Consider the following 23,501-nt stretch of genomic DNA (forward strand, 5'->3'; position numbering starts at 1 on the left):
CCATTCCGTTGGTTGCCTTTTAGTTTTGTTGGTTGTTTCCTTTGCTGTGCAGAAGCTTTTTATCTTCATAAGGTCCCAGTAATTCACTTTTGCTTTTAATTCCCTTGCCTTTGGGGATGTGTCGAGTAAGAGATTGCTACGGCTGAGGTCAGAGAGGTCTTTTCCTGCTTTCTCCTCTAAGGTTTTGATGGTTTCCTGTCTCACATTCAGGTCCTTTATCCATTTTGAGTTTATTTTTGTGAATGGTGTAGAAAGTGGTCTAGTTTCAACCTTCTGCATGTTGCTGTCCAGTTCTCCCAGCACCATTTGTTAAAGAGACTGTCTTTTTTCCATTGGATGTTCTTTCCTGCTTTGTCAAAGATGAGTTGGCCATACGTTTGTGGGTCTAGTTCTGGGGTTTCTATTCTATTCCATTGGTCTATGTGTCTGTTTTTGTGCCAATACCATGCTGTCTTGATGATGACAGCTTTGTAGTAGAGGCTAAAGTCTGGGATTGTGATGCCTCCTGCTTTGGTCTTCTTCTTCAAAATTACTTTGGCTATTCGGGGCCTTTTGTGGTTCCATATGAATTTTAGGATTGCTTGTTCTAGTTTCGAGAAGAATGCTGGTGCAATTTTGATTGGGACTGCATTGAATGTGTAGATAGCTTTGGATAGTATTGACATTTTGACAATATCTATTCTTCCAATCCATGAGCAGGGAATGTCTTTCCATTTCTTTAAGTCTTCTTCAATTACCTTCATAAGCTTTCTATAGTTTTCAGCATACAGATCCTTTACATCTTTGGTTAGATTCATTCCTAGGTATTTTATGCTTCTTGGTGCAATTGTGAATGGGATCAGTTTCTTTATTTGTCTTTCTGTTGCTTCATTGTTAGTGTATAAGAATGCAACTGGGGCGCCTGGGTGGCGCAGTCAGTTAAGCATCCGACTTCAGCCAGGTCACGTTCTTGCGGTCCGTGAGTTTGAGCCCCGCGTCAGGCTCTGGGCTGATGGCTCAGAGCCTGGAGCCTGTTTCCGATTCTGTGTCTCCCTCTCTCACTGCCCCTCCCCCGTTCATGCTCTGTCTCTCTCTGTCCCCAAAATAACTAAACGTTGAAAAAAAAATTAAAAAAAAAGAATGCAACTGATTTCTGTACATTGATTTTGTATCCTGCAACTTTGCTGAATTCATGTATCAGTTCTAGCAGAATTTTGGTGGAGTCTATCAGATTTTCCATGTATAATATCATGTCATCTGCAAAAAGCGAGAGCTTGACTTCATCTTTGCCAATTTTGATGCCTTTGATTTCCTTTTGTTGTCTGATTGCTGATGCTAGAACTTCCAGCACTATGTTAAACAACAGCAGTGAGAGTGGGCATCCCTGTCGTGTTCCTGATCTCAGGGAAAAAGCTCTCAGTTTTTCCCCGTTGAGGATGATGTTAGCTGTGGGCTTTTCATAAATGGCTTTTATGATCTTTAAGTATGTTCCTTCTATCCCGACTTTCTCAAGGGTTTTTATTAAGAAAGGGTGCTGGATTTTGTCAAAGGCCTTTTCTGCATCGATTGACAGGATCATATGGTTCTTCTCTTTTTTTTTGTTAATGTGATGTATCACGTTGATTGATTTGTGAATGTTGAACCAGCCCTGCATCCCAGGAATGAATCCCACTTGATCATGGTGAATAATTCTTTTTATATGCCGTTGAATTCGATTTGCTAGTATCTTATTGAGAATTTTTGCATCCATATTCATCAGGGATATTGGCCTGTAGTTCTCTTTTTTTACTGGGTCTCTGTCTGGTTTAGGAATCAAAGTAATACTGGCTTCATAGAATGAGTCTGGAAGTTTTCCTTCCCTTTCTATTTCTTGGAATAGCTTCAGAAGGATAGGTATTATCTCTGCTTTAAACGTCTGGTAGAACTCCCCTGGGAAGCCATCTAGTCCTGGACTCTTATTTGTTGGGAGATTTTTGATAACCGATTCAATTTCTTCGCTGGTTATGGGTCTGTTCAAGCTTTCTATTTCCTCCTGATTGAGTTTTGGAAGAGTGTGGGTGTTCAGGAATTTGTCCATTTCTTCCAGGTTGTCCAGTTTGTTGGCATATAATTTTTCATAGTATTCCCTGATAATTGTTTGTATCTCTGAGGGATTGGTTGTAATCATTCCATTTTCATTCATGATTTTATCTATTTGGGTCATCTCCCTTTTCTTTTTGAGAAGCCTGGCTAGAGGTTTGTCAATTTTGTTTATTTTTTCAAAAAACCAACTCTTGGTTTCGTTGATCTGCTCTACAGTTTTTTTAGATTCTATATTGTTTATTTCTGCTCTGATCTTTATTATTTCTCTTCTTCTTCTGGGTTTAGGCTGCCTTTGCTGTTCTGCTTCTAGTTCCTTTAGGTGTGCTGTTAGATTTTGTATTTGGGATTTTTCTTGTTTCTTGAGATAGGCCTGGATTGCAATGTATTTTCCTCTCAGGACTGCCTTCGCTGCATCCCAAAGCATTTGGATTGTTGTATTTTCATTTTCGTTTGTTTCCATATATTTTTTAATTTCTTCTCTAATTGCCTGGTTGACCCACTCATTCGTTAGTAGGGTGTTCTTTAACCTCCATGCTTTTGGAGGTTTTCCACACTTTTTCCTGTGGTTGATTTCAAGCTTCATAGCATTGTGGTCTGAAAGTATGCATGGTATAATTTCAATTCTTGTAAACTTATGAAGGGCTGTTTTGTGACCCAGTATATGATCTATCTTGGAGAATGTTCCATGTGCACTCGAGAAGAAAGTATATTCTGTTGCTTTGGGATGCAGAGTTCTAAATATATCTGTCAAGTCCATCTGATCCAATGTCTCATTCAGGGCCCTTGTTTCTTTATTGACCATGTGTCTAGATGATCTGTCTATTTCTGTAAGTGGGGTGTTAAAGTCCCCTGCAATTACCACGTTCTTATCAATAAGGTTGCTTATGTTTATGAGTAATTGTTTTATATATTTGGGGGCTCCGGTATTCGGCACATAGACATTTATAAGTGTTAGCTCTTCCTGATGGATAGACCCTGTAACTATTATATAATGTCCTTCTTCATCTCTTGTTACAACCTTTCATGTAAATTCTAGTTTGTCTGATATAAGTATGGCTACTCCAGCTTTCTTTTGGCTTCCAGTAGCATGATAAATAGTTCTCCATCCCCTCACTCTTAATCTGAAGGTGTCCTCAGGTCTAAAATGAGTCTCTTGTAGACAGCAAATAGATGGGTCTTGTTTTTTTATCCACTCTGATACCCTATGTCTTTTGGTTGGCGCATTTAATCCATTTACATTCAGTGTTATTATAGAAAGATACGGGTTTAGAGTCATTGTGATGTCTGTATGTTTTATGCTTGTAGTGATGTCTCTGGGACTTTGTCTCACAGGGTCCCCCTTAGGATCTCTTGTAGGGCTGGTTTAGTGGTGACAAATTCCTTCAGTTTTTGTTTGTTTGGGAAGACCTTTATCTCTCCTTCTATTCTAAATGACAGACTTGCTGGATAAAGGATTCTTGGCTGCATATTTTTTCTGTCTAGCACCCTGAAAATCTCGTGCCAATTCTTTCTGGCCTGCCAAGTTTCAAAAGAGAGATCAGTCACGAGTCTTATAGGTCTCCCTTTATATGTGAGGGCACGTTTACCCCTTGCTGCTTTCAGAATTTTCTCTTTATCCTTGTATTTTGCCAGTTTCACTATGATATGTCGTGCAGAAGATCGATTCAAGTTACGTCTGAAGGGAGTTCTCTGTGCCTCTTGGATTTCAATGCCTTTTTCCTTCCCCAGTTCAGGGAAGTTCTCAGCTATTATTTCTTCAAGTACCCCTTCAGCATCTTTCCCTCTCTCTTCCTCCTCTGGGATACCAATTATGCGTATATTATTTCTTTTTAGTGTATCACTTAGTTCTCTAATTTTCCCCTCATACTCCTGGATTTGTTTATCTTTCTCTCAGCTTCCTTTTTTTCCATAACTTTATCTTCTAGTTCACCTATTCTCTCCTCTGCCTCTTCCATCCGAGCCGTGGTGGTTTCCATTTTGTTATGCATTTTGTTTAAAGCGTTTTTCAGCTCCTCGTGACTGTTCCTTAGTCCTTTGATCTCTGTAGCAAGAGATTCTCTGCTGTCCTGTATACTGTTTTCAAGCCCAGCGATTAATTTTATGACTATTATTCTAAATTCACTTTCTGTTATATTATTTAAATCCTTTTTGATCAGCTCATTAGCTGTTGTTATTTCCTGGAGATTCTTCTGAGGGGAATTCTTCCGCTTGGTCATTTTGGATAGTCCCTGGCGTGGTGAGGACCTGCAGGGCACTTCCCCTGTGCTGTGGTGTATAACTGGAGTTGGTGGGCGGAGCCGCAGTCAGACCTGATGTCTGCCCCCAGCCCACCGCTGGGGCCACAGTCAGATTGGTGTGTGCCTTCTCTTCCCCTCTCCGAGGGGCGGGATTCACTGTGGGGTGGCGTGGCCCGTCTGGGCTACTTGCACACTGCCAGGCTTGTGATGCTGGGGATCTGGCGTATTAGCTGGGGTGGGTAGGCAAGGTGCACGGGGGCAGGAGGGGCAGGCTTAGCTCGCTTCTCCTTAGGTGATCCACTTCAGGAGGGGCCCTGTGGCAGCGGGAGGGAGTCAGATCCGCTGCCGGAGGTTTGGCTCCGCAGAAGCAGAGTTGGGTGTTTGCGCGGAGCGAGCAAGTTCCCTGGCAGGAGCTGGTTCCCTTTGGGATTTTGGCTGGGGGATGGGCGGGGGAGATGGCGCTGTCGAGCGCCTTTGTTCCCCACCAAAGTGAGCTCTGTTGTCCAGGGGCTCAGCAGCTCTCCCTCCCTTTGTCCTCCAGCCTTGCTGCTTTCTGAGCAGAGCTGTTAACTTATGACCTCCCAGACGCTAAGTCATGCTTGCTGTCCGAACACACTCTGTCCGTCTGGCCCCTCCGCTTTTGCCAGCCAGACTCAGGGGCTCTGCTTGGCCGGTGAGCCGCCCCTCCGCCCCGGCTCCCTCCCGCCAGTCCGTGGAGCGCGCACTGCATCGCCACGCTTCCTACCCTCTTCCGTGGGCCTCTCGTCTGCGCTTGGCTCCGGCGACTCTGTTCTGCTAATCCTCTGGCGGTTTTCTGGGTTATTTAGGCAGGTGTAGGTGGAATCTAAGTGATCAGCAGGACGCGCGGTGAGCCCAGCGTCCTCCTACGTCGCCATCTTCCCTCCTTACCTCCCCAAAAAGTAGGTTTAGAGTGAACATACCTCAACATAATAAAGACCCTAAATGAAAAGCCCACAGCTAATATTATGTTTAATGTGAAAAACTGAGCTTTTCCCCTAAGAATCAGGAGCAAAACAAGAATGTCCACTCTCACCGCTTTTATTCAAAATATACACAGTCTTAACACAGCAATCAGATAAGAAAAAAGAAATGTAAGCCCTCCAAATTGATAAGAAAGAAGTAAAAGTTTTACTATTTGCAGATAATATGATACAATATATAGAAAACCCTAAGGACTCCACCAAAAAAATACCAGAAATGAATAAATGAATTCATTCACTGAACTAATGAATTCAGTAAAGTTGCAGGATACAAAATCAATATACAGATTTTGTTGCATTTCTGTACATGAATGATGAAATGGCAGAAATAGAAATTAAGGAAACAATCTCATTTACCATTGTGCCAAAAATAATACCTAGCAATAAACATAATCAAGTAGGTGAAAGACCTGTACTCTGAAAATTATAAAACACTGATGAAAGAAATTGAAGATGACACAAATAAATGGAAAGATATTCCATGCTCATGGATTGGGAGAATGAATATTGTTAAAATGTCCAAACTACCCAAAGCGATCTACACATTTAATGCATTCCTGATCAAATGATCAACAGCATTTTTCACAGAACTGGAACAAACATTCTTAAAATCATATGGAACCACAAAACACCCCAAATAGCCAAAGTGATCTTTAAAAAGAACAAAACTGGAGGTATCCCAGATTTCAAGATATACTACAAAGCTACAGTAATCAGGGGCACCTGGGGGGCTCAGTCAGTTTAGTATCCAACTCTCAATTTTGGCTTACGTCATGATCTCAGTTTGTGAGATCAAGTCCTGTGTTAGGCTCTGTGCTGACAGTGCAAAGCCTGCTTGGGATTCCCTCTTTCCCTCTCTATCTGCCCCTCCCCTGCACATGCTCTTTGTCTCTCTCAAAATACATAAACATTTTTTTAAAACTATAGTAATCAAAACAATATGGGACTGGCACAAAAATAGACACATAGATCAATGGAACAGAATAGAGACCCCAGAAATAAACTTGTGATTATACGGTCAAATAATCTTTGGAAATGAAGGCAAGAATGTACAATGGGAAAAAGTCTCTTTAACAAATGGTGTTGGGAGAACAGGACAGCTAAATGCACTAGAACAAAACCAGACCACTGGTTTACTCCATACACAAAAATAAACTCAAAATGGATTAAGAATCTAAATGTAAGACCCAAAATCATAAAAATCCTAGAAGTGAACAAATGCAGTAATTTCTCTGACATTGGCTGTAGCAACATTTTTCTAGATATGTCTTCTGAGGCAAGGGAAACAAAAGCAAAAATAAACTATGAGGACTACATCCAATATGCACACCGAAGGAAACAATCAACAAAACTAAGACATCCTACTGAATGGGAGAAGATATTTACAAATGACATATTTAATAAAAGATTAGCATACAAAATATATAATGATCTTATACAACTCAATACTCAGAAGACAAATAATCCAATTAAACAATAGTCAGAAGAGGGGCACCTGAGTGGTTCAGTCGGTTGAGAGTCCAACTTCAGCTCAGATTATGATCTCATGGTTTGTGAGTTCGAGCCCCATGTTGGGCTCTGTGCTGACAGCTCAGAGCCTGGAGCCTGCCTGGGATTCTGTGCCTCCCTCTCTCTGCCCCTCCGCTACTGCCCCCCCCATTCACACTCTCTCTCAGTCTCTCAAAAATGAATAAATGTTAAAAAAATTTTTTTAAAGGGCAGAAGGCATGAACAGACATATCTCTGAAGACATACAGATGGTCAACAGACACATAAAAGGATGCCCAACACTGCTTATCATCAGGAAAATGCAAATCAAAACTACAACGAGGTATCACCTCACACCTGTCAGAATGACTAAAATCAAAAACATAAGAAAAAAAAAACAGTGTTGAGCAGGATGTGCAGAAAAGGGAACCCTTATGCACTGTTGGTGGGAATGTGTACTAGTACAGCCACTGAGGAAAACAGTATGGAGTTTCCTCAAAAAATTCAAAATACCATATGATTACCATATGATCCGGTAATTCCACTAATGGGTGTTTACCCAAATAATAGAAAAACACTAATTCAAAAAGATATATATACCCCTGTGTTAACTGAAGCATTATTTATAATAGCCAAGATCTGGAAACAGCCCAGTGGGATCATACATACCATGTACACACACACACACACACACACACACACACAGACATAAATACATACACAATGGCATACACACACACACACACACAAACATAATGGAATAGTACTCAGCCATACAAAAGAATGAAAGAATAAAAAAGAATGAAATCTTGCCAGTTGCAATGACATTAATGGATCTAGATGGTATAATGCTAAGTGATATGAGTCAAAGAAAGACAGATATTATATAATATTTCACTCATATATGTGCAATTTAAAAAACAAAACAATTGAACAAAGGAAAAAGGGAAAATGCAAAAACAGACTCTTAATTATACAGAATAAACTGATGGTAACCAGAGGGTAGGTAAGGGGGTGGGGTGGGGAAGGGTAAAATAGGTAACAGGGATTAAAAATCACACTTATCATCATGAACACTTAATAATGAATAGAATTGTTGAATCACTACACTGTATACTAAAACACTGTATATTAAGTATACTGACATTAAAATAAAATTTAAAAATAAAATGTAATGAGGAATGGACTGACAGACTTCTAGCATGACAGAATGCAGAGCTCCATAGTTCCATTCACTAGCAAAACTGTATATATTAAAAAACTGTTTTTATCATAAATATGCATTTTTTTGTTTTTAGAAATTTTAAAATAACTTTCCTATTATCAATGCTATTTTAATGTTTAAATTGACAAATCACAAGGTATATATTTGCTTTAAGACAATAAATGCTAAATATTATCAGAACAAACAAATGATGTTTTCTGACAAGCAAATATTTCAAAAGTCATTACAATAAATAGTCATAGTAAACTAAATTACTTGAAGAGAAAAAAATTTTTAAAATATGATTACCAAATTTTAAAAAATAACAAAATAACTAAAAAACATTTGAGAAACTCTCCTAGAATACAGAATAAAATGATATGAAAAATGTAAGGAGAAAATAAAAGGCATTAAGAGAAATCCAAGAGGGAGAGGAGCTAAGATGGCAGGGTAGTAGGAGGATGCTGGGCTTGCCCCATCCCTTGATCACAGCTAGATAAATATCAAATCATTATGAATAACCAAGAAATAGATCTGAGGACTGACAGAGTAAACCACACAACTAGAGGGAGAGAAGAGGTCACATTGTGGAAAGTAGGTGTGGAGACGTGATTTGGGGAAGAAATGGACTGTGGGTGCTGTGAAGGGGAGAGAGTCCTGGTCACAGAGAAAGGCCAAAAAGAGAAAAAGAGGAAGGGAGAGAAATGCATAGGGGACCACATAAGGAAAACACTTGTACAGAGCAATTACTGACCAAATCAGAAGGGGTGATTTTTGTGAGTTTTACAAGTAGCAAGGCTCAAAGACTGGAGTTTTAGAGGTCAGCACTGTGGCTGGTGTGGAGCCCAGTGGGTGGGACTGTGCTCCTGTGAAGGAGGGGGGAAGATAGCCTGGGAGCAGATGGTGAGACCTAAGGATCCCCTGGGATGCACTGGGATAGACAGTTCCTCCTTCTTGGAGTGCAACTGGGAGAGGTGGTATTGCCTCTCAAGGCATCATTTCTCAGCATAAACTAACTTCAGTAAGTAGTACAGGGCCAACACGGACTGCCTAATCTGCTTACACCAAGCCCTGGCCCCCACGGTGCAGCAGGTGCTGCTTTTCTTGGACAAGTATGCTGCTTTTCTTGGACAAGTGTACCTGAGAAGCAGCAAAATATCCCAGAATATCAGCACAAACACCCACATACACCATGTCTACTGACCACAGAGTTCTGCAAAGCTTCAGCCCTGGTGGAAACAGATCAGGTCTTAACAAGCAGACCACAGCACGCCGAGTTAAAACTCATCACACTTTGGCCAAGGTTCAAACACTCCCCACTGCAGGGAAAGAGAAACTACAGAAGATCGACCTGAGGTAAAGAGCAGTCAACACAGTACAGTGCACACAGCATACACCAGAGACACTTCTGGAAGCATCAGGCCTTAGGCAGTATATGACTTCTTCTTCATAAACCCATTGCTCTCAGGAGCAGGAAACCTAACAGGGTTTCCTAACATACAGAAGAAGACAGAGATCTAGACAAAATGCCAAGATAGAGGAATTCATCCCAAAAGAATGAACAAGAAAAGGTCACTGTCAGGAATCCGATTGAAACAAAATAAATAATATGCCCAGTCCAGAATTTAAAGCAACAATCATAAGTATACTAGCTGGGCGTGGAAAAAGCATAGAATATACCTAGGAATCCCTTATCACAGAGATAAAGACCTAAAAACTAGTCAGGCTAAAATTAACAATGCAATAACTGAGATTTGAAACCAACTGGATATAATGATCACAAAGATGAAAGAAGCAGAGAAGTGAATAAGTGATATAGAAAACAATTATGGAAAATAATGAAACTGAAAAGAAGAAAGAACAATACTGGATCACAAATGTAGACTCAGGGAACTCACTAACTCCATAAAGCCTAACAACATTCATATCATAGGAGTCTCAGAAGAAGAGAGGGAAAGGGGGCAGAAGGCTTACTTGAGGAAATTATAGCTTCTCTAATCTAGAGAAGGAAACAGACATCCTAATCCACGAGGAACAGAGAACTCCCATAAAAATCAACAAAATCAGGCCAACACCTAGACATATTGCAGTTAAATTTGCAAAATATAGTGATAAAGAAAAAAATCTTAAAGGCAGCAAGACAAAAGATGCCCCTAAGTTACAAGGGAAGACAAATAAGTTTAGCAGATCATTCCATAGGAAGTTGGCAGGCCAATAGGGAGTGGCATGATATATTGAACTTACTGACTGAGAAAAATATGCAGCCAAGAATACTCTAGCCAGCAAGGCTGTCATTCAGGATAGAAGGAGAGATAAAGAGTTTCCCAGACAAACAAAAACTAAAGGAGTTTAGTTAACTAAACCAGCAGTTTGGTGGTCACAAAAGCAACAAAGACTAGAAAAGAACAGAGAATATCACCAGAAACAATGACTTCACAGGTAATACAATGGCACTAAATTCATGTCTATCAGGGGCACTTGGGTGGCTCAGTCAGTTGAGCATCTGACTCTTAATTTCAGCTCAGGTCATGATCTGACAGTTAGAGATCAACCCCTGCATCGGGCTCTGCACTGACAGTATGGAGACTGCTAGGGATTCTCATTCTCCTTCTCTCTCTGCCCCTCCCCTGATTGCTCTCTCTCTCAATCTCTCTCTCTCTCTCTCTCTCTCAAAAAAATTTTTTTTAATTTATATCTATCAATAATCACTCTGAATGTAAATAGACTAAATGCTCTAATCAAAAGACATAGGGTGTCAGAATGAATAAAAGAAATAAGACCCATCTATATGCTACCTACTAGAGACTCATTTTAGACCTAAAGACATTTACATACTGAAAGTGAGGAGATGGAGAACCAACCATCATGCTAATGGACACCAAAAGAAAACCAGAGTAGCCAAACTTCTATCCGACAACTAGATTTTAAGCCAAAGACTGTAACGAGATGAAGAAGGGCACCACACCATAATAAAGGGGTCTATCCAACAAGAAGATCTAACAGTTGTAAATATTTATGCCCCCAACTTGAGAGCACCCAAATACATAAAATAGTAACAAACATCAAGGAACTCATTGATAATAATACAATAATAGTAGGGGACTTTAACACCACACTACCTCAATGGACAGATCATCTAAGCAGAAAATCAACAAGGAAACAATGGCCTTGAATGACACACTAGAGCAGATGGACTTAACAGATATATTCAGAACATTTTATCCTAAGCAGCAGAATACATATTCTTTTAAATTCACATGAGATATTCTCTGGCATAGATCACATACTAGGTCACAAATCCATCCTTGACAAGTACAAAGCAGCACAACATACATTCTTTTCGAGTGCACACAGAACATTCCCCAGATTATATCACACATTGGTCACAAATTAGTCCTCAACAAGCATGAATAGATTGAGATCATACCATGCATATTTTCAGACCACAATACTATGAAACCTGAAGTCAATCACAAGAAAAAAATTGGAAAGATCACACTCACATGAAGGTTAAAGAACATCCTCCTAAACAATGATCAACTGTGAAGTTAAAGAAGAAATTTCAAAAAATACATGGAAACAAATAATAAAAAACACAACAGTCCAAAATCTTTGTGAAACAGCAAAAGCAGTCATAAGAGGGAAGTATGTAGCAATATAGGCCTGCCTCAAGAAGCAAGAAATAACTCAAATACACAACCTAATTTTATGCATAAAGCAGTTGAAAAAGAAGAGCAAGTGAAGCCTAAAGCTATCAGAAGAGAGGAAATAATAGAGACTAGAGCAGAAATAAATGATATAGAAAGAAAAAAGAAACACTAGAAATGAAACCAAGAGCTCATTCTTTGAAAGAATTAACAAAACGGATAAGCCCCTAGCCAGACTTATCAAAAAAGAAAAGAGAAAGGACCCAAATGTGAGAGAGGAGAGATCATAACCAACACCACAGAAATACAAACTATAATAGAATATTATTAAAAATTGTAAGCCAACAAATTGGGCAATCTGGAAGAAATGGGCAAATTCCTAGAAACATATAAACTACCAAAACTGAAAACAGGAAGAAAGAGAAAACTTGAACAGACCAATACCATCAAAGAAATTGAATCAGTAATCAAAAATCTTCCAGTAAGCAAAAGTGTAGGCCAGATGGCTTCCCAGGGGAATTCTACCAAATATTTAAAGACGAGTTCATACCTACTCTTCTCAAACTATTTAAAAAAATAGAAATGGAATGAAAGCTTCCAAACTCATTCCATGAGGCCAGAATTACCTTGATTCCAAAACTAGACAAAGACTCCACTAAAAAGGAGAACTACAAGCCAATATCCTTGATGAACACGGATGCAAAAATTGTCAACAAAATACTAGCAAATTGAATCCAACAGTACATTAAAAGAATTCACCGATCAAGTTGTTATTTATTCCCAGGTTGCAGGAGTGGTTTAATATTCACAAATCAATCAACATGATACTACATTATAAAAGAGCCATATGATTCTCATAATAGATGCAGAAAAAGCATCTGACAGTACAGCATCCATCCATTCATTCATGATAAACATTCAACAAAGTAGGGATAGAAGGAACATACCTCATAAAGGCCATATATGAAAGACCCACAGCTATTATAATCCTCAATGGGGAAAAACTGAGAGCTTTTCCTCTATAATCAGAAAGAAGAGAAGGATGTCCACTCTCACCACTGTTATCTAACATAGTACTGGAAGTACTAGCCTCAGCAATCAAACAACAAGGAGAAATAAAAGGCATCCAAATTTGCAAGGAAGATGTCTATCACTATTTGCATGACATTACACTTTATGTAGAAAACCCAAAATACTGCATCAAAAAATTGCTGGAACTGACACACAAATTCAGTAATGTCTCAGGACACAAAATTAGTGTACAGATATTTGTTGCATTTCTACACACCAATACTGAAGAAGCAAAAAGAAAAATCAAGGAATCAATTCCATTTACAATTGCACCAAAAACCCTAAGATACCTAGGAATAAACCTAATCACAAAGGTAAAAGATCTGTACTCTAAATACTTATAAAACACTTATGAAAGAAATTGAAGAGGACACAAAGAAATGGAAAAAACATTCCATGCTCATGGATTGCAAGAACAAACATTGTTAAAATGTCTATTCTACTCAAAGCTATCCACACATTTAATGCAATCCCTATCAAAATACCACCAGCATTTTTCACAGAGTTATAACAAAAAATCCAAAATTTGCATGAAACTAAAAAACACTCCAAATAGCCAAAACAATCCTGAAAAAGCAAAGCAAAGCTGGAGGCATCACTATTCCGGACTTTGTACATTACAAAGCTGTAGTGATTAAGACAGTATGATACTGACACAAAAACAGACATAGATCAATGGAACAGAATAGAAAACCCAGAAATGGACCCATAACTATATGGTCAACTCTTTGTCAAAGTAGGAAAGAATATCCATTGGAAAAAAGACAATCTCAATCGCTTCTCGGCCTTTTGGCTAAGATCAAGTGTGGAAAAAAGACAGTCTCTTCCAAAATAGGTGTTGGGAAAACTAGACAGTAACACACAGAAAAATGAAACTGAACCACTTACTTACACCATACACAAAACTAAATTCAAAATGGATGAAAGACCTAAATGTGAGACAGGAAATCATCAAAATCCTAGAGGAGAACACAGGCAGTAACCTCTTTCATAGTGGCCGTAACAACTTCTTACTAGATATGTCTCCAGAAACAAGGGAAACAAGATCAAACATAAACTATTGGGACTTCATCCATATAAAAAGCTTCTGCACACAAAGGAAACAATATTCAAAACTAAAAGGCAACCTTTGGAACGGGAGAAGATATTTGCAAAGGACATACCTGATAAAGGATTGGTATCCAAAATCTATAAGGAACTTATCAAACCCAACACCCTCCCCAAACGATTAATCCACTTAAAAATGGGAAGACATAAATAGACATTTTTCCAAAGAAGACATCCAGATGGCTAACAGACACATGAAAAGATGTGCATCACTCATCATCAGAGAAATACAAATCAAAACTACAGTGAGCTATCTCCTCACACCTGTCAGAATGGCTAAAATTAACAACTTAGGAAACAGTAGGTGTTGGTGAGGATGTGGAGAAAGGGGAACCCTTTTATACTGTTAGTGGGAATGCAAACTGATACAGACCTTCTGGAAAATAGTAGGCAGGTTCCTCAAAAAGTTCAAAATAGATCTACCCTATGTACAGCAATTGCACCACTAGGTATTTACCCTAAGGATACAAAAATACTGATTTGAAGGGATACATACACCCTGACGTTTATAGCAGCATTATCAACAGCCAAATTATGGAAAGAGCCCACATGTCCACTGACTGATGAATGGATAAGGAAGATGTGGTATATACATATACATAACGTTACTCAGCCATCAAAAAGAATGAAATCTTGCCATTTGCAACAACGTGACTGGAGCTTTATGCTCCAGTATTATGAGTATTATGCTAGAGTGAAGTAAATTAGTCAGCGAAAGAAAAATACCTTATGATTTCATTCATATATGTTATTTAAGAAACAAAACAAAGGAACATAAGGGGGAAAAAGAGAAAGATAAACTAAGAAACAGACTTTTAAAAACATTTTTTAATGTTTATTCATTTTTAATGTTTTATTTATTTTTGAGAGAGAAAGAGAGACAGAGTGTGGGTGGGGAGGGGCAGAGAGAGGGAGACACAGAATCTGAAGCAGGCTCCAGTCTCTGAGCTGTCAGCACAGAGCTTGACAGAGGACTCGAACTCAGAAGCCCCAAGATCATGACCTGAGCCAAAGTCAGAGGCTTAACCAATTGAGCCACCCAGGCGCCCAATGTTTATTCATTTTGAGAGAGAGAGCGACAGAGACAGAGAGAAAGCGCGCATGCACGAGAGAGAGCGGGGGAGGGCCAGAGAGAAAGGGAGACACAGAATTGGAAGCAGGCTCCAGACTCTGAGCTGTCAGCACATATCCCCATGTGGGGTTCAGAGTCAGGAACCATGAGATCATGACCTGAGCGGAGGTAGGACGCTTAACCAGCTGAGCCACTCAGGCACCCCAGGACTCTTAAATACAGAGAACAAACTGAGGGTTGCTGGAAGGGAGGTGTGTTGGGGGATGGGTTAAATGGGTATTAAGTAGGGCACTGGTTATAATTAGCACTGGCGAATTAATTCACAGAAGTGCTGAATCATTAAATTCTACATCTGAAAGTAATACTACACTGTATGTTTACTAACTGGAATTTAAATAAAAATGTGAAACTTAAAAAAAATTAAAAGATGAAGCCAGGAGGTCCAAGATTTGAGTAACAAGAGTTCCAAAAACACAGCCAATAAAATATAAAGAATGAAAACACAAAGAGATAATTGAAAAAATTTTCCAGGCTGATGAGTCCTAGTTCTTCAGAATTAAAGGACCCGGGACTGAACAAAAAGAATTTAAAAAGAGAAAAAGACCTACATCACACTGTGAGATTTCAAAACTCTAAGAATAAAGAAATGATTTTAAATTTTTCCCAGGGAAGACAGTTACCACAAGGTATGTGAACCACACTGGCATTGAACACACTGAACACCAAAAGCATTGAAGCAATGTCTTCAAATTTCTGACAAAATTGTCTTTAAAGGTACAAATATATCAGTAGACCATCAATCAACTATAGAGAGAGAAAAGAAAAATATTTCCAGAGACTCCGGAAATATACCTCCTGTGCTTCCTTTTCTTAGTAAGATCATTAAGAATTTCTCCATCACAACTAGGGTGTCCAAAAGGAAAGAAAGAAATTGGCATATAGGAAACAGAATATGGGACGCATATTGAAAAAGGTGTTTGTTGTTCATCTAAAATTAAAATGTAAGCAGTCATTCTATGTTTTTGTTTGCTAGAGCTGGCAACTCTAAAATCAGGGTCTGATCTTATGAGCTAAACAAGTCCCAGAATTAAAGCTATTTAGTAGACCTACAATTTGCCAGGTCCTGAGTGAGAGAAAACAGAAGCTCTGCAAGGTAGGCCTTCAAAGAAAAGGAGGCCTCTGAAAAATGGTGTGATTGTGATGGTAAAAAACCTTGTGGCCCTGATTAAACCCATTCAAATAAAAAAGTACAACACCTTCTAGGTCCATCCATGTTGTCACAAACAGCAAGATTTCATTCTTTTTTTTTTTAATGGCTAATATGCCATTGTGTATATATACCACAAAACAATTGGACAAATAATGACAACAAAAGAGAAACAGACTTATAAATATAGAAAATAGGCTGGTGGTTGCCAATGGGGAAGGGATAAGGGGATAGGCAAAATAGGTGAACGGGGATTAAGAGGTACACATTTCTAATTATAAAATAAATAGGTCACGGGGATGAGAAGTACAGCATAGGGAATAAAGCCAATAATATTGTAAGAACTTTCTGTGATGACAGGTGGTAACTACCCTTAACATGGTGAGCATACAGAAATGTATAGTTGTCCAATCACTATGTTGCACACCTGAAACTAACGTAACATTTGAAGTCAACTACAGGTCCATTAAATTTTTTTTAAAAGGAAAAGAACTTGCTGGCAAATAAAATATTATAAAGAATGTCAATGCCTTATGTTAAAGCAAACAAAAATGTGGGATGATACCAAGCCACTAAAAGAGCATAGGATTTGGCTTTAATACCAGTGACCTAGTAGACGTGAAAATGTAATGGCCTGGTATTGAATAACATTTACAGTTATAACAAAATAAAAGTCTCTTGTTTCCAACTTCTAGAATCAACCTACCAGTAGTTCTACCAGTAGAACATGAAAGGTCTGTTAAAGTTGCAGAACTGAACTTAATGACAAATTTGATTCTATAAAAGGTAAATATAGAAAGTGGAAGGTGAAATGGAAAAGAAGGAGGGAGAGAAGGGTAGCAGGATAATATCTTCCTTTTCTATAAAGGGAAGTCAAAACACTGACAAAACTTAATGGAATAAGAAATAGAGGCATTAGTATACTATTTAAAGTCACAAAAGTAACTATGTGAAAATCTAAAGGTTAATAATCTAACTGCAAACAAGGAAGGAAGATGGGATCAGGAAAAGAGATAATACAAAGGAATTAAATATTTTTCATAGCAGGCTGTCAATGGCTACTTCTAACGTTAATAAAGCACAAAACAAAAGAATACGTATATTATTTAAAGTTATGCAAAAAAAAACCCACCAGAAGAACTAAGACCAGTGTAATAGACTGAATGTGTTCCCCTGCAAATTCATTTATTGAAATACTAACCCCCAATGTGATAGTACTAGGAGATGGATCTTTTGGGATGTGACTGGAGCCCTTGTAAGCAGGATTAGTGCTCTTATGAGAGACCCCAGAGAGCCCTGTCCTCCATTTGAGGATGCAGAGTGAGGACTGCTGTCCTCAGGGTGGGGAATGGGTCCTCACCAAGAACCTGACCACGCTGGCACCCAAATCTTGGACTTCCAGTCCCTAGAACTGTGAGAAATTAATTTCTGTTGTTTATAAGTCCCTCGGTTTATGGCATTCTGTTATAGCAGCCTTAACTTACTACGAGAACCAGAGAGAAGAGATGGTCTCTGTGGAATGAAATTGTGGGTAAAGAGTACGGACAGAAGGTCATTGCTTTTATTGCTTTTATAAGCTCTTCATTAATGTTTGGTTTACTTTCACATGTATTTATTGTATTGATATAGATTTTAAAAATTAAATCAGGTAGTAAGTACACCTGGGCTTGTAGTGTATTCAAACAAATTTGTGAGAACTCTTTGCCATTTTATGAGAGGTTCTACAGCAACTTGAAGACAAGTTTTAGTGCTTGACTTAGATGCCAAATTGATGCAAAATTTAAATGGAAGAGTTTTGTCCTCTTAATATTACTGTTTCTTTAACTAAACCTTATAATAAGGGATGGGTATTTTAATCTAATTTGGTAACTGTGCTGCATCAGACAATATTCAAAATTGTTTTAAGCACTTGTTATAAGCTGAAGTTTTTGTAGTAGCCAGAAGGTGGCATCAAAATCAATTGAGTGGAAATCCCCAAGAAAAGGAGCATACTCAAATATCAAGAATAACTTCCCTAAAACTCAACAGGCAGAGAGAGTTACATCAACAAAGCACTCCATTTCCTTTGAGGTCTCTCTTTTTCATCTGTTTTGACATTTTAGAAAACCCCCAGTGCTTCCCCTAGCATCCTTTTGGTTAGGCATGGATAAAAAAAAGCACACAGTAGCCAAATTCTACATCCCGAATCCACACCATCTCTTAACATGGAATTTACACTTAGTTATAAGGAATGTCTTTGAGAATGGAGAATCTAGGTGGTGTTGTGTGTACATAATGACACTAACAAGTGTAAATACCCTGTTACAGTCTAACAAGTATTTTCTGGACTGTATTGTTTGGGATGCCTAAATTAATGCATTTTACAATAGTAATTTATTTGTGTGTGTTTTCATCAAATGATAGTTTACCCATTTATATTCAAGATTTTTAGGACTGGTAAACATACGTTATAGGACTGTATCATAATTTATTTAATCAATCTCCTATTGATAGTAATAAAATGGAAATAGCCTAAATGTCTACTATTTCATAGTACCTATATCACTATAACATTAGAAAATTTTATGCAAATTTCCACTAGATAAGTTTCTAGGATGAAAACTGCTGAATCAGAAAGAATATACAAATTTTATAAATATTGTATAGAGGCCACTTTTAATATTTATTTATTTTTGAGAGAGAGAGAGAGAGAGAGCACGCGCATGAGCAGGGGAGGGGCAGAGAGAGAGGGAGACACAGAATCTGAAGCAGGCTCCAAAATCATGACCTGAGCCGACTGAGCCACCCAGGCACCCCAAAGCCACTTTTAGACAACAGGCTTGAACACTGGAACTTGATTGAGGCAGAAGGGCCCAAAGTGACCAAAACACCCTGGCTGGATACAGACAGGCCCATCAGGCAGCCTACCTCAGAATATCCATAGGCCCTAACCAATAAATGGGCTACTTATAACCAGTCATAGTTACCAAAACAGGATAATCCATAGGTCACCGTACCTCCTCACCTTCTTCCTTTAAAAACAGTCCCTTGGGGCGCCTGGGTGGCGCAGTCGGTTGAGCGTCCGACTTCAGCCAGGTCACGATCTCGCGGTCCGTGAGTTCGAGCCCCGCGTCGGGCTCTGGGCTGATGGCTCAGAGCCTGGAGCCTGCTTCCGATTCTGTGTCTCCCTCTCTCTCTGCCCCTCCCCCGTTCATGCTCTGTCTCTCTCTGTCCCAAAAATAAATAAACGTTGAAAAAAAAAAAAATTTAAAAACAGTCCCTACCCACTGCCCTCCTTGCAGACAGCCTCTCCTCTGCTGTCCTGCCCACAGCTCCCTTGCTCCATATTCAATAAACGTCTCTCTCCTTTGTTGCCTCAGGTGAATTCTTTTCACTGTCTGTGCCACCAGCTTCCACGTGATTGTCATCCCACATTTGGAGGCCCTATCCACTCAGGTGAGATATTACATTTATACACCATATGTTTGATAAAATGTGATAAATATTATATTTCACTACTACAGTAGAAAAGGATATGCTTTTTTCTCCTCACTTTGATCAACCCTGTCAGATTTTAAGATTTTTAATCTGGTAACCTAATAAGCGAAAAAATTGTATTAATTTGCATTTCTTTAACTGTGGGTGAACAGTGCTTTCTATTATTATTGACCATTATTTGTTTTCTGTTTACGACTTTTACCAACTTTTATATTGAATTACTGTGTTTTCCTCTTTGGTTCTGTAGCAGTAGTTCATATAATAAAGCTATTGACCTATTGTCAGATATATATACATTGAAAATATTTTTTTCTGGATTGCCGTTTATCTTTTAACTTTGTATACAGTGAGAAAAGTGGTAATATAGTGGTAATATATTTTCAAATAAAGACTTCTTTACCCCATAATTCTATAAATATACCCCTGAATTTTCTTCTCTTACTTTATTGTATATTTTATATACAGAATCTTCAAATTTTCAGGGCTCATTTTGGTGTAAAGTAGGAGATAAATATCTATTTTATATTCATAAATAGTATTTCAATTAATTCAGTATGATTTAATAACTCATCTCTTTGCTACTGACTTGAAATCTCATCTTTATCACATTCCAAATTTATATTTATATTTATTTCTTCCTGCCTATTTCTAGGATACTTCCACAGTGCTTTAAGTGATTAAAATATAATATTTTTATAAATGTTTTCGCTTACTATTAAAAATCCTATCATTTGAACTTTCTTGTTAAGTTTTCAAATTAATATACACTTATTATAAGAATTATAACAATTGAGAAGCTTAAAATATACATTGGAATAGCACAGATGCAGAAAAAATATAAATTATATATTATATAATTATTGTGTGATAAATATGGTATCAGAAATCAGAGGGGAAAAGAGCATATTATTCACAACTATTTGGAGATAACTGCATATGCAATTGGAAACACATTTGATTACTACTTCAGTCCCTCTACAAAAAAGAAATTCCATGTAGATTAGAAATTTAAATATAAAAAAGGAAGCCATAAAAATATTACAGAAATATAGGTGAATGTTATTTTCCAGAGTAGGAAAGCAATTATAATCATGACACAAGATCCAGAAACTATAAAGGAAAATCAATAGAATCACTCCTTGAAAATATAAACATAAATTTTAATGACTCCGTTACATGAGAGAAGCCCTAATTTACTATCATCTACATATTGTTGGATCTCTGTATGGTTTCCAACACATTGTTATTATAAATAAGACATTAACGAACATATCTTTATTTTGCTTTGTTTTGTCTTTGAATAATCTTTATGTGCTGAAATTTGTGATATCCCATTTTTGTTGGAAATAAGTAGGTCATTGGCTTAGGTGTAGAACACTTATTGTTACAGAGGCCTTTTTAAAAATATCCTATTTTAAGAGCTAGAGACACATGTGTAGGATTTTTTTTTTCTTTTTTTTTTTTTACTACCTGGTGCTTTCTTTGTCCTTCATAGTATGAAAGTTTTGTTGGCAATGTCTAGGATTTTTTGAATTACTGAGGTTAAAATAAGAATTCCCACCCTACTTGAGGATTTAATCCACTCTCTGATAGGCAAGGAGGACCTTTTTGTACAGGTCAGCTTGTCTGCCATAAACTCAATCTGACATGATTAAGGATTTGACCCTCCCCCCCTGCCCCACTACCCAATGTCTAGGTTTTTTTTTTTATTATCTGTAATGATTCTACTCTGTGAATTTTATTAACCCTTTCCTGAATCTATTATTTAATTTGTATATCTCTTGGAACAATAAGCTCCCAAGTTATGGGTGGGCAACACAAGTAACACAACAAATGTTCACACACACACACACACACACACACAATGTTTTGAGCCTTGTTTTTTCTTGTTTTTAATGGTAGCAAGGGCTGTTGTTTTTGTTTTTCATCCATTCAATACCAACTTTTATAGAAACTGAATTGGTTATGAAGAACTAGGAGATCTAGTAAAAACCCAGGTATTTCAAGAAATGGACCAATGAGAAAGAGAAAAATTGTTTAAAAAGTGAGATTTATGTTTTGTCTTGTTTTTAAGGTAAAAAAATAGAAAACTTGCCTTCAGAAATTGGAAACTTTTGTTATGATTAACATTAGAAAGGAATTTGATAAAACATTCTCCCTTGTTTGCTTCAGCTAGTCAGTCACTGTCTCTAGTAGCCAAGTAGCCTTGAAAAACCTACCACTCGCTGAAGACTTTCTGTGTGCACCCCTTTGGGAAGTAAAGTGATTTGCCAGTAGGTACTGTGCCAAAAACAATTCTAACTGCACTGTTTGGCTACTTAGAACTCAGCCTTCCAAAAGCCCATTTCCTAAGGAATTTTAAAACATGGCTTCTGATAAAATCATTCGGCCAACACATCCATCATAATTATACTTTTACTAAGCAGAATCTTCATGTATCCCAATAAAATGCTGTATAACAATGACAACTTGTCCTAAATCATATAGTATGAAATTTCCCAATTCCTTACAAATTGTCTCTAGGAAAAAAGGGAGGGAAAACTTCCTTTATGAATTTTAATCTTCTTACTAAGCCTACTAGGATTAATGTAAAAGTGATTTTGTCACTAGCTAGACCCCAAAACCTGGCCTTTACTGCTCACATGCTTGTATCCACCAACACTTGTCCCACGTTTCCCTTAAGCTCTACTTATCTCTTAACTCAGACAAAGGACCTTATGGGCATAGCATCCTGTGATGGCAAACAAAACTACCCCTCAAGCAATAATGACTTTCTGAGGAAGAGCTCTGCTGGCCCAGACCACCCAGACCAGTTTGAGCTAATCCCACAACTCACTCCTGCACAAATGGACCATGGCATGACTTCTGGAATGACCAACAATAACCTTTACCTAATTATAGTACTAAAATCTCTGCCCAGCATGGAGCACAAGCCTCATTTACATAACATATAATATACATATAGGCATGTTTCTTTTTTTTTTTTTAATTTTTTTTTTCAACGTTTATTTATTTTTGGGACAGAGAGAGAGCATGAACGGGGGAGGGGCAGAGAGAGAAGGAGACACAGAATCGGAAACAGGCTCCAGGCTCTGAGCCATCAGCCCAGAGCCTGACGCGGGGCTCGAACTCACGGACCGAGAGATCGTGACCTGGCTGAAGTCGGACGCTTAACCGACTGCGCCACCCAGGTGCCCCTAGGCATGTTTCTTTAAGGTACATGTGTGACCGTATGCCCACTTCTACATAATGACAAGGCTTCCCTATTAAATATTCATCCTGACCCTAAATAAAAGGAACACTTTCACTCTTGCCCAGGGAGTCAAAACTTTGGAAGTTATTCCTGCGATTTCCTTATTTGGTACAAATCAAGTTTCCTTTGTGTGACAACTCACTTGGTGTAGTTTCTATCTGTGACTCACCAAGGAGCAAACTCACGTTGGTTTGGTTACAATTCCTAAGTTCCAGCTTAGACAATAAAACCAGACAAAGGAAAGGGGGCCATACTCACTCATTGGGGGTGCCCTTCTGGCCACAAAAGTGGCCCTTGCTGTCTGTAGGGTAGGCCACTCTCCTGGGGTCGCCATGTACCCAGGCTGCAGGAACAAGAAAAGACAAAAACTCTATCAGCAATAGCCGACTAAAGGCAGTCTGATTTGAGAAATTAGAATGCATCACTGCAACACATTAACCTCTCCCCTCAGTCACAGGAGATTATTGATTTTCTTCAAAGAGTAATTTCTTAATGAAAAGTAAAATAAAATATGGATGAATCAGTCAGAAAACACATTTCTCTTAATCTCTCAGGATTCATCTGGGTTGTAGCCAAAACCTGAGGTAATGCATTTAGAAAATGACATTTATTAGAATGTGAGTTAGAGGGCACACTACAAATGCTTGGTTGGCTGAAAGATACTTTTTCTAAGGCT

The 23,501-nt window shown here is 38.3% G+C and overlaps 1 protein-coding gene across 2 annotated transcripts in view; it reads right to left on the reverse strand.

Annotated features, from left to right (window-relative positions):
• SLC44A5 (solute carrier family 44 member 5) overlaps window positions 1–23,501 on the reverse strand; it is a 344,384-nt gene that overhangs the window by 65,185 nt on the left and 255,698 nt on the right. For both annotated transcript variants that reach the window (XM_043575297.1, XM_043575298.1), the window contains exon 5: window positions 23,084–23,168. In XM_043575297.1, coding sequence (XP_043431232.1) covers window positions 23,084–23,168 — 85 coding nt within the window. The remainder of the gene's footprint in view (window positions 1–23,083; window positions 23,169–23,501) is intronic.

Source organism: Prionailurus bengalensis, chromosome C1, assembly GCF_016509475.1.
Source record: "Prionailurus bengalensis isolate Pbe53 chromosome C1, Fcat_Pben_1.1_paternal_pri, whole genome shotgun sequence".
NCBI lineage: Eukaryota > Metazoa > Chordata > Mammalia > Carnivora > Felidae > Prionailurus > Prionailurus bengalensis.